Below are 12319 nucleotides of genomic sequence, written 5' to 3'. Positions count from 1 at the left end.
GCATTTGGGTCACTAAGGCGCTCATAATATGGCTTACAGAACTCAAATCTGATTTACATGACGAAAACCTGATAATTCTTGTAAATCAAATGATTGAGGCTGTAGAGTATCTCTGTACAGCGTCTACTGACGTCTGTCAGCTCACTTCTCGTATTTCATCGTCGCTAGTTACGGCACGACGAGCACTCTACCTGCGTACTTATCATGCGGAGGCAGAGGTCAAACGAAGTATAGAGGCGTTGCCTTACGATGGCAAGAAGTTGTTTGGTCCAGAATTGGACGCATGGATTGCGGAGGCTACGGGAGGTAAGTCTGTTTCTCTAACGTCCTAGTGGATGCTGGGGACTCCGTCAGGACCATGGGGAATAGCGGCTCCGCAGGAGACAGGGCACAAAAGCAAGCTTTTAGGATCACATGGTGTGTACTGGCTCCTCCCCCTATGACCCTCCTCCAAGCCTCAGTTAGGTTTTTGTGCCCGTCCGAGAGGGTGCAATCTAGGTGGCTCTCCTAAAGAGCTGTTTAGAAAAGTTTTTTTTTAGGTTTCAATCTCAGTGATTCCTGCTGGCAACAGGATCACTGCATCGAGGGACTTAGGGGAGAGATTTCCAACTCACCTGCGTGCAGGATGGATTGGAGTCTTAGGCTACTGGACACTTAGCTCCAGAGGGAGTCGGAACACAGGTCAGCCTGGGGTTCGTCCCGGAGCCGCGCCGCCGATCCCCCTTACAGACGCTGAAGAGACGGCAGAACGGAGGTCCGGAAAACAGGCGGCAGAAGACTCCACAGTCTTCATGAAGGTAGCGCACAGCACTGCAGCTGTGCGCCATTGTTGTCACACGGCTCACTGACTCAGTCACGGAGGGTGCAGGGCGCTGCTGGGGGCGCCCTGGGCAGCAATATAATTACCTTTAGTGGCAAAATAAATACATCACATATAGCCATTAAGGTTATATGTATGTATTTTAACCCAGGCCAGTTTATTAAAAACCGGGAGAAGAAGCCCGCCGGAAAAGGGGCGGAGCTTATTCTCCTCAGCACTCAGCGCCATTTTCCTGCTCAGCTCCGCTGGTGAGGAAGGCTCCCAGGACTCTCCCCTGCACTGCACTACAGAAACAGGGTAACAAAGAGAAGGGGGGCATAAATTGGCGATATTTATATATTAAGAGCGCATATATAGTAAACAACACCTTCTAGGGTTGTTTATATACATTTATAGCGCTTTTGGTGTGTGCTGGCAAACTCTCCCTCTGTCTCCCCAAAGGGCTAGTGGGTCCTGTCCTCTATCAGAGCATTCCCTATGTGTGTGCTGTATGTCGGTACGTGTGTGTCGACATGTATGAGGAAAATATTGGTGAGGAGGCGGAGCAAATTGCCTGTAATGGTGATGTCACTCTCTAGGGAGTCGACACCGGAATGGATGGCTTATTTATGGAAATTACGTGACAATGTCAACACGCTGCAAGCCGGTTGACGACATGAGAGGGCCGGCGAACAAATTAGTATCTGTCCAGGCGTCTCAAACACCGTCAGGGGCTGTAAAATGCCCATTTACCTCAGTCGGTCGACACAGACCCAGACACGGACACTGATTTCAGTGTCGACGGTGAAGAAACAAACGTATTTTCTTTTAGGGCCACACGTTAAGGGCAATGAAGGAGGTGTTACATATTTCTGATACTCCAAGTACCACAAAAAAGGGTATTATGTGTGAGGTGAAAAAAAAAAACTACCTGTAGTTTTTCCTGAATCAGATAAATTAAATGAAGTGTGTGATGATGCGTGGGTTTCCCCCGATAGAAAATTATTGGCGGTATACCCTTTCCCGCCAGAAGTTAAGGCGCGGTGGGAAACACCCCTCAGGGTGGATAAGGCGCTCACACGCTTATCAGAACAAGTGGCGGTACCATCTACGGATAGGGCCGTACTTAAGGAGCCAGCTGATAGGAGGCTGAAAAATATCCTAAAAAGTATACACACACATGCTGGTGTTATACTGCGACCAGCGATCGCCTCAGCCTGGATGTGCAGAGCTGAGGTGGCTTGGTCGGATTCCCTGACTAAAAATATTGATACCTTTGACAGGGACAGTATTTTATTGACTATAGAGCATTTAAAGGATGCATTTCTATATATGCGAGATGCGCAGAGGGATATTTGCACTCTGGCATCAAGAGTAAATGCGATGTCCATATCTGCAAGAAGATGTTTATGGACACGACAGTGGTCAGGTGATGCAGATTCCAAACGGCACAAAGATGTATTGCCGTATAAAGGGGAGGAGTTATTTGGGGTCGGTCCATGGGACCTGGTGGCCAGGGCAACTGCTGGAAAATCCACCGTTTTTTACCCTAAGTCACATCTCTGCAGAAAAAGACACCGTCTTTTCAGCCTCAGTCCTTTCGTCCCTATAAGAGTCATATCTGCCCAGGGATAGAGGAAAGGGAAGAAGACTGCAGCAGGCAGCCCATTCCCAGGAACAGAAGCCCTCCACCGCTTCTACCAAGTTCTCAGCATGACGCTGGGACCGTACAGGACCCCTGGATCCTACAAGTAGTATCCAAGGGGTACAGATTGGAATGTCGAGAGGTTTCCCCCCTCGCAGGTTCCTGTAGTCTGCTGTACCAATGTCTCCCTCCGACAGGGAGGCAGTATTGAAAACAATTCACAAGCTGTATTCCCAGCAGGTGATAATAAAATTACCCCTCCGACAACAAGGAAAGGGGTATTACTCCACACTATATGGTGGTACTGAAGGCTAGGTGAGACCTATTCTAAATCTGAAAAATTTGAACACTTACAAGGGTTCAAATCCAGATAGAGTCACTCAGAGCAGTGATAGCAAAGAACAAGGGGACTATATGGTGTCCCGGGACATCAGGGATGCTTACCTCCATGTCCCAAAATTTGCCTTTTCTCACCAAGGGTACCTCAAGTTCGTGGTACAGAACTGTCACTATCAGTTTCAAGACGATGCCGTTGGATTGTCCAAGGCACCCCGGGGTCCTTACCAAGGTAATGACCGAAAGGAGGATTCGTCTTCAAAGAAAATGGACGACCTCCTGATAAGAACAAGGTCCAGAGAACAGTTGGAGGTCGGAGTAGCACTATCTCAAGTAGTTCTACGACAGCACGGGTGGATTCTAAATATTCCAAAACCGCAGTTGTTCCGACGACACGTCTGCTGGTCCTAGGGATGATTTTGGACACAGTCCAGGAAAAGGTGTTTCTTCCAGAGGAGAAAGCCAGGGAGTTATCCGAGCTAATCGGGATCCTCCTAAAACCAGGAAAAGTGTCAGTGCATCATTGCACAAGAGTCCTGGTAAAAAATGGTGGCTTATTACGAAGCGCTTCCATTCGGCAGATTTCACGCAAGAACTCTTCAGTGGGATCTGCTGGACAAATGGTCCGGATCGCATCTTCAGATGCATCAGCGGATAACCCTATATCCAAGGACAAGGGTGTCTCTCCTGTGGTGATTACAGAGTGCTCATCTTCTAGAGGGCCGCAGATTCGGCATTCAGGATTGGATGCTCGTGACCACGGAGGCCAGCCTGAGAGGCTGGGGAGCAGTCACACAAGGAGTGTGATCAAGTCTGGAGAATTCTCTCCACATAAATATACTGGAGCTAAGAGCAAATTTATAATGCTCTAAGCTTAGCAAGACCTCTGCTTCAAGGTCAGCCGGTATTGATCCAGTGGGATAACATCACGGCAGTCGCCCACGTAAACAGAAAGGGCGGCACAAGAAGCAGGAGGGCAGTGGCAAAACTGCAAGGATTTTTCGCTAGGCGGAAAATCATGTGATAGCACTGTCAGCAGTGTTCATTCCGGGAGTGGACGACTGGGAAGCAGACTTCCTCAGCAGGCACGACCTCCACCCGGGAGAGTGGGAACTTCATCGGGAAGTTTTCCGCATGATTGGGAACCGTTGGGAAAGACCAAAGGTGGACATGATGGCGTCCCGCCCGAACAAAAAATGGGACAGGTATTGCGCCAGGTCACGAGACCTTCAGGCGATAGCTGTGGACGTCCTGGTAACACCGTGGGTGTAACAGTCGGTGTATGTGTTCCCGCCTCTGCTTCTCATAACCAAGGTATTGAGAATTAAAAGACATAGAGGAGTAAGAACTATACTCGTGGCTCCGGATTGGCCAAGAGGGACTTGGTAACCGGAACTTCAAGAGATGCTCACAGAGGACTAATGGCCTCGGGAGCTAAGAAGGGATTTGCTTTCAGCAAGTACCATGTCTGTTCCAAGAGGAACCGTGGCATCGGCCTTTAAGAAAGGACCTGCTCCAGCAGGGACCTTGTCTGTTCCAAGACTTACCGCGACTGCGTTTGACGGCATGGCGGTTTGAACGCCGGATCCTAAGGGAAAAGGCATTCCGGAAGAGGTCATACCTACCCTGGTCAAAGCCAGGAAGGAGGTGACCGCACAACGTTATCACCACATGTGGTAAAAATATGTTGCGTGGGTGAGGCCAGGAAGGCCCCACGAAAAAATTTCAACTAGGTCGATTTCTGCACTTCCTGCAAACAGGAGTGTCTATGAGCCTCAAATTGGGGTCCATTAAGGTTCAAGTTTCGGCCCTATAGATTTTCTTCCAAAAAGAATTGGCTTCAGTTCCTGAAGTCCAGACGTTTGTCAAGGGAGTATTGCATATACAGCCCTTGTGTGCCTCCAGTGGCACCGTGGGATCTCAACGTAGTGTTGGGATTCCTCAAATCATATTGGTTTGAACCACTCAAATCTGTGGATTTGAAATATCTCACATGGAAAGTGACCATGCTGTTGGCCCTGGCCTCGGCCAGGCGATTGTCAAAATTGGCGGCTTTGTCTTACAAAAGCCCATATTTGATTTTCCATTCGGACAGGGCAGAACTGCGGACTCGTCCCCAGTTTCTTCCTAAGGTGGTGTCAGCGTTTCACCTGAAACAACCTATTGTGGTGCCTGCGGCTACTAGGGACTTGGAGGACTCCAAGTTGCTAGACGTTGTCAGGGCCCTGAAAATATATATATATATATTTATATATATATATATATATATATTTCCAGGACGGCTGGAGTCAGAAAGTCTGACTTGCTGTTTATATTGTAGGCACCCAAAAAGCTGGGTGCTCCTGCTTCTAAGCAGACTATTGCTCGTTGGATTTGTAGTACAATTCAGCTTGCACATTCTGTGGCAGGCCTGCCACAGCCAAAATATGTAAATGCCCATTCCACAAGGAAGGTGGGCTCATCTTGGGCGGCTGCCCGAGGGGTCTCTGCTTTACAACTTTGCCGAGCAGCTACTTGGTCAGGGGCAAACACGTTTGCTAAATTCTACAAATTTGATACCCTGGCTGAGGAGGACCTGGAGTTCTCTCATTCGGTGCTGCAGAGTCATCCGCACTCTCCCGCCCGTTTGGGAGCTTTGGTATAATCCCCATGGTCCTGACTGAGTCCCCAGCATCCACTAGGACGTTAGAGAAAATAAGATTTTACTTACCGATAAATCTATTTCTCATAGTCCGTAGTGGATGCTGGGCGCCCATCCCAAGTGCGGATTGTCTGCATTACTTGTACATAGTTATTGTTACAAAAAAATCGGGTTATTATTGTTGTGAGCCATCTTTTTTAGAGGCTACTTCATTGTTATCATACTGTTAACTGGGTTCAAATCACAAGTTGTACGGTGTGATTGGTGTGGCTGGTATGAGTCTTACCCGGGATTCAAGATCCTTCCTTATTGTGTACGCTCCTCCGGGCACAGTACCTAACTGAGGCTTGGAGGAGGGTCATAGGGGGAGGAGCCAGTACACACCATGTGATCCTAAAAGCTTGCTTTTGTGCCCTGTCTCCTGCGGAGCCGCTATTCCCCATGGTCCTGACGGAGTCCCCAGCATCCACTACGGACTATGAGAAATAGATTTATCGGTAAGTAAAATCTTATTTTTCTTACCATTGCCTCCACCGGTTCCAAGAAGAAGGTACGCTGGACCTTCGTTCAAATCCTTTAGACCTCAGCCCTATCGAGGACGTGGCAGAGGATCAGCCACGCCTGCTAGACGTGGTCGCGGACGTGGTTTCCATCAAACCAACACAACTCGCCAAGACGCTAAGGTTACCGACAAGCCAGTGGCATGACGGGCTACCAGCCCATCTCGGTTCTCCAATTGTGGGAGCACACCTTCAGACGTTCCATGTGGCGTGGTTCCACACATCCGGATGGCTGGATCCGCAATTTAGTGTTAAAAGGTTACAAAATAGAGTTCGACTGTCTTCCGCCTCTGCGGTTTTTCAAGACAGGATTGCCTCTGTCGGACGACAAGAGGACGGTTTTGCAAATTGCCATTCAGTCCCTACTGGATTCGGCAGTGTTGATTTCGGTCCCTGTACACCAACAGGGTCAGGGTTATTATTCAAGTCTGTTTGTGGTCCCGAAGCCGGATGGCTCAGTCAGACCAATATTGAACTTAAAGGGGCTCAATCAGTACGTAACTTACTACAGATTCAAGATGGAGTCTCTACGTTCGGTGATTGCGGGGTTAGAGGCAAAGGAGTTTATGATTGCGCTAGACCTCAAGGATGCGTACTTGCACATTCCAATTTGGCAGCCTCATCAGAAATTCTTACGGTTTGCAATACGCCAGAACCATTACCAGTTTCAGGCTCTACCGTTTGGCCTGTCATCAGCGCCGCGGGTATTCACCAAAGTGATGTCTGTGATGATAGCTCACCTCAGATCCCTGGGAGTGACAATAGTTCCGTATTTAGACGATCTGCTCATCAAAGCTCCGTCTCAACAGATACTTCTCCAACATGCGCTGCTAACATACAATGTACTGGTTCACCACGGTTGGATTGTCAACTTCAAGAAATCACATCTAATTCCGTCTCAACGCCTTCAGTTCCTAGGTATGATTCTCGATACGATCAATCAAAGAATTTACCTACCACAGCAGAAAGTACAAATGCTACGCCATCTAGTACAATTAGTGCTCAAGCCACGCACAGTGTCGGTACACTTGTGCATTCGCCTCTTAGGCACAATGGTGGCAGCTTTCGAGGCGCTTCAGTTCGGAAGATTTCACTCTCGTCCATTTCAACTGAATGTGCTTGCCCAGTGGTCGGGCTCGCATCTGCAGATTCACCACAGGGTGAGGTTGTCGCCAACAGCAAGAGTATCTCTGCTCTGGTGGCTCAAGGAACACAATTTAACCGCAGGAAGACGGTTCGGAGGTTGGAATTGGATAATTCTAACTACGGACGCCAGTCTCAGAGGTTGGGGAGCGGTAATTCAAAATTGTCAGCTCCAGGGTCTCTGGGCGGATCACGAGAAATTGCTGTCTATAAATGTTCTAGAACTCCGCGCAATTTACAATGCGCTACGACAAGCAGTGCACATGCTTCGCTCTCAACCTGTCCAAGTGCAGTCGGACAATGCGACGGCGGTCGCATACATTAACAAACAAGGAGGAACGAGAAGCCGCATGGCAATGCAGGAAGTAGCTCGAATCCTCAATTGGGCGGAATGCCACCAGGTGATATTGTCGGCCGTGTTCATTCCGGGAGTGGACAACTGGGAGGCGGATTATCTCAGTCGTCGGGATTTTCATCCAGGCGAATGGGCATTAAATCCAGAAGTGTTTCACATGTTGGTTCAGCGATGGGGTTATCCTCAGGTGGACCTGATGGCGTCTCGACACAATCACCAGACATTCCAGTATGTGTCCAGAACAAGAGATCCAAAGGCAGTGGCGGTGGATGCTCTCACGGTCGAGTGGCCGTACAGTCTTGTGTATCTGTTTCCACCGTTTCCGTTGCTCCCTCTGGTGCTAAAACGAATCAAAAGAGTCGGTCACAGTCATACTAGTGGCGCCTCATTGGCCTCGGAGAGCTTGGTACTCGGATCTCCGAGGATTACTCGCAGACGATCCTTGGCCGCTCCCGCTACGTCCAGACCTGTTACAACAGGGTCCATTCCTTTACCCCGATTTAGCGCGGCTGCGTTTGACGGGGTGGCTGTTGAGACCGCCCTCTTAAAAAGGGAGGGCATCCCAGATTCAGTTATACCAACCATGTTACGAGCTAGGAAGCCGGTTACGGCAGCTCATTATTACAGAATATGGCGTGCCTATATAGGTTGGTGTGAAGTTCGGAAATTCCCGACATCATCTTTCAAGTTATGCCGCCTTTTGTTGTTTCTACAAACAGGGTTAGATGGAGGTCTGCGTTTATCTACACTAAAGGTGCAGGTATCTGCTTTGTCAATTTACTTTCAAAGACGATTGGCTCTATTGCCGTCTATACGCACTTTTTTCCAAGGTGTCCTCAGAGTACAGCCTCCATTCATTCCACCTACAGCGCCATGGGACTTGAATCTGGTTTTAGAGTTCTTACAGTCTTCATATTTTGAACCCTTACAGCAAGTGGATATAAAGTTTCTCACTTGGAAAACAATTTTTCTTCTAGCCTTAGCTTCGGCAAGGCGTGTTTCGGATTTGGGTGCCTTGTCATGCAAGGCACCGTATTTGGTGTTTCATGATGACAGAGCGGAGCTTCGGACGAATCCCGCCTTCTTACCAAAGGTAGTGTCATCTTTTCACATCAATCAACCAATAGTAGTTCCTGTGTTGACAGCACATTCTGGAACTCTGGATGTGGTACGCGCATTACGCGTTTATGTATCCCGAACGTCTTCAGTTCGTAAGACGGATACGTTATTTGTTCTCTATGATGCTGCCAAGATAGGTTGGCCAGCATCTAAACAAACTTTATCCAGATGGATAAAACTGACCATACGTCAGGCTTACCTTCATGCTAGGTTACAACCGCCTACGTCAGTAACCGCTCATTCCACACGTTCTGTGGGAACTTCATAGGCAGCTGGTCGTGGGGCTTCTACGACGCAGCTTTGCCGTGCGGCTACATGGTCTTCAGTGCACACGTTTGTGCGCTTTTACAAGTTTGATACGTTTGCGGCATCAGCATCTAGCTTTGGCCGTCTAGTGTTACAAGTGCCAAACAGCTCTCCCGCCCACGGGGGAAGCTTTGGTACGTCCCAAGAGTACTCCAGTGACCCCTAGTGGATGATAAAGAAAATAGGATTTTGGTACTTACCAGGTAAATCCTTTTCTTTGAATCCATAGGGGGCACTGGACGCCCACCCAGAGCAGTTTTACCTAGTTGTGGTTAGTTCTGAGGATCTTATGGTAACACACTTTCACCGACTGGTTCAAATTACAAGTGCTGGTTAGGGTGTCAACTGTTTAGTTGTCAGTAACGTTATGTGTTAACTTCGTTATTGTCAGTTATGTTATATGTAATACTCCATTGTCAACATCTCTATAGTTCCTGTTCGGCTCAGTAAAAAACACTGAGAGGTGCTCGGGGATATGGAGGGGTGGAGTGTTCTAAATTTAAATATTCAGTGCTGTTCCTACGGAAGCCCGTCCATATCCCAAGAGTACTCCAGTGCCCCCTATGGATTCAAAGAAAAGGATTTACCTGGTAAGTACCAAAATCCTATTTTCATGCAAGTTAATGCTCCGCAAATCTGCATCAGACCCATGTTGGTTGTTTCAGTTATGATTTTGCTATGCTGCAGATACAGAAGTCCCTAATTCACCTATTTCAATGCACAACCCTACTGGGCTGTGAGCGAAATCGTATGATTTAGGGCTGAATTCAGGGCAAAATCACTGTGATTTAGGGTGTCATTGCTGGTGTTCCAGTGCAGTTGGAATGGCACATGGAGTAGGTTGGGTATGTGTGACCGCCGCTGGGAATCCCGATGGTCAGCATCCAGACCGCAAAATCCCGGCGGCGTAATGCTGGCGGGGGGGAGGGGGGGGGGCACAACAAGCTTCTTGCGGGCTCGCTGCAACCGCCACAAGTTCTTTTCTCACTCTATGGGTGTTGTGGACACCCACGTGTGGGAATAGTCCCTGCAAGTCAGCATACCGACCGCAGGATCCCGACGTCGTAATGCTAACTCGGGATTTAGAGGGGGCGGGATGTAGCTGTCGGTGATGTGACCGGCGATCTCCTGACTACATCCCTATGGAGGGCATCTCCCACAATTTTTCTCTAATTAATTGACCCCTTAGTGTTGAGTGGAAGCAAGTAAGATTCTTGTTAATAGCTCAAGTTGGGGAGTTCTCCATTGTTCGGTGTAGCAGAACTCTTCTCTTTATGATATATATTTTTTTTAATTATTATTATAATAATCATTAATTTCTAAGACACCACAAAGTGTCCACAGCTCCGTATAAGACCGTAAATATATATCAGGTTTGTGAATGGAAAGTGAAGGTGGGAATTCTTTGACATCACATAGAAAAGCATATGTACTTTCCCCCATAAAAAAAAGCATATACTGTACCTTCTTTTTCTTACAATAATTGGGTGTGCAGCAGAATAGATCACACGCAGCTAATGTATGAATACGTAACCTTTATATTTTCACCGCCACATTTCACGGTTTCTGTATTTCTACACTATTGCATGGACATGTCTCTTTAGCACCCCCCCCCCCCCCCCCCATTGCACACACAATGTTCTCTCTGTACACATCCTATTGCACATGCAACTGATATTAGGTAAGTTAATAGAAGTAAGTATACGTTAACCGATATCTACCATTAACAATTACTAAACTCTGAACTAGATGGCGTGTGGTAATAATGATGCAATGATTATGCCATTTGTTTTTTTGCCTGGACAGAAATGTATTATAGATTTACAATCCTATTGGCATAAATACGAAAGTTCAATTATTGTACGCTGTAAAACATTCTCCTACAGTATACTCTTGGATACTTGTGTTGAGGTTGAACATATGGATAAACATTGGTTCAGTATAAACCATTTTAAAGTTCTGAAAATAGATGTAGTTCAGCAATTGTTTCAGAAACAAAAACTGTCCTGAATGAATAGAGCACAGTCTGAAGAGGTCTGTATATATTGTATGTATTAGCCTAAGGTTAGGTTATTATTATTTTTTTAACTCTTCATAAATGTGTGTGTGTGTGTGTGTGTGTGTGTGTGTGTATATATGTGTGTGTATATGTATATGTGTGTATATATATATATATATATATATATATATATATATATATATATATATAAAAATTGGTAGCAATCCTCTCTTGCTTGTGTGTGTGTGTGTGTGTGTGTGTGTGTGTGTGTGTGTGTGTGTGTGTTTTATAATGTTGACTGTGGATCCTCTGCCTTTAGGTGCCTCCTTGTTTATTTGATGTGTTCTGTTTAGCCTGCTCATTATATCTGGTTTTCTGTTAGCTCTAAGACCTTTTGTGATCTCTTTAGATGTTTCGCTCTTGCTTTCTATTATGCACCTTTTTCACTTTCGCTGTGATCTAGTATTGTATGCTCTGAGGTTTTATTTAGATAATGTTTTGTGTGTATTTTTGTGTACTAATTCTCCTTATTTGGCAAGCTGTGAATAATGTCAGATCCTCGTATATGGTTCTCCCCAGGAGTCTGAGCATCTGGAGACACAGATGAAGCTATTTGAAGATCTGGAGTTCCAGCAGCTGGAGAAGGAGAGCCGTTTGGAAGAAGAGCGAGAAACCACAAGTCAGCTCCTACTAAAAAACAAGGGTGATTGCCAAAGGAGTATCGCTCACAGGAAGGTAATTGTGTTGCTATAGATTCTATAGAGGGAAGTGAACAGTGAACATGTCATGCATCAAAGAGAAACACCAGGCAAGTGCATACCTTCCAACATTTAGCTGTAAAATAAACAAAACAAAAAAACCCTGTAAAGGGGGCGTGGCCATGGGCAAGGGGCCGTGAGACGTGTCAGCGGTGACTCGTCTATGGGACTGGCGGCTATTCCTGGGGGCTGGGTACTGCTGGAGCTGCCTGGGAAGGGTGGAAAGAGTCGCCTGACACTGAGCAGCGCTGCAGGAGTCCATGTTCCCGCAGCACTGCGATACCTACCGTGACACTCCAAAAACCGGTACAATCAGGACATCCCGTTTTAGCTGGTACAGACCTTAAAAAAACTGTACTGTTCCGGCTAAAAATGTACAGTTGGAGGGTATGCAAGTGATGGTGGAGTGGCAAGTTATATGGTACAATTAGTCCAGGAAATAGGAGCAGTTACAGCAGGGGTGGGCAATTATTTCAGCTGGGGCGCCGCTAAACACTTCCAGTGAATAGTCGAGGGCCACACACAAAATATCTTGTAATTAGGGTCTGAACTGCACCGCAATGTGTAGGCGCGTCAGTCCGCAGCGATCGGATGGTACGAACAAAGCGATCGCACGGGCGATCGCAAGGTGATTGAGAGGAAGAGAACGTTTGTGGGT

The 12319-nt window shown here is 47.1% G+C and overlaps 1 protein-coding gene across 17 annotated transcripts in view; it reads left to right on the top strand.

The window, feature by feature from the left end:
* Nucleotides 1-12319, top strand: part of PHLDB1 (pleckstrin homology like domain family B member 1) — a 280745-nt gene that overhangs the window by 234415 nt on the left and 34011 nt on the right. For all 17 annotated transcript variants that reach the window (XM_063942622.1, XM_063942623.1, XM_063942612.1 and 14 more), the window contains one exon: nucleotides 11483-11638. In XM_063942622.1, the coding sequence (XP_063798692.1) occupies nucleotides 11483-11638 (156 nt within the window). The remainder of the gene's footprint in view (nucleotides 1-11482; nucleotides 11639-12319) is intronic.

The sequence above is a fragment of the Pseudophryne corroboree genome, chromosome 10, assembly GCF_028390025.1.
Source record: "Pseudophryne corroboree isolate aPseCor3 chromosome 10, aPseCor3.hap2, whole genome shotgun sequence".
Lineage (NCBI taxonomy): Eukaryota > Metazoa > Chordata > Amphibia > Anura > Myobatrachidae > Pseudophryne > Pseudophryne corroboree.
Note: the sequence above shows the minus strand (reverse complement) of the source record. Positions and strands in the feature narration are given on the sequence as shown.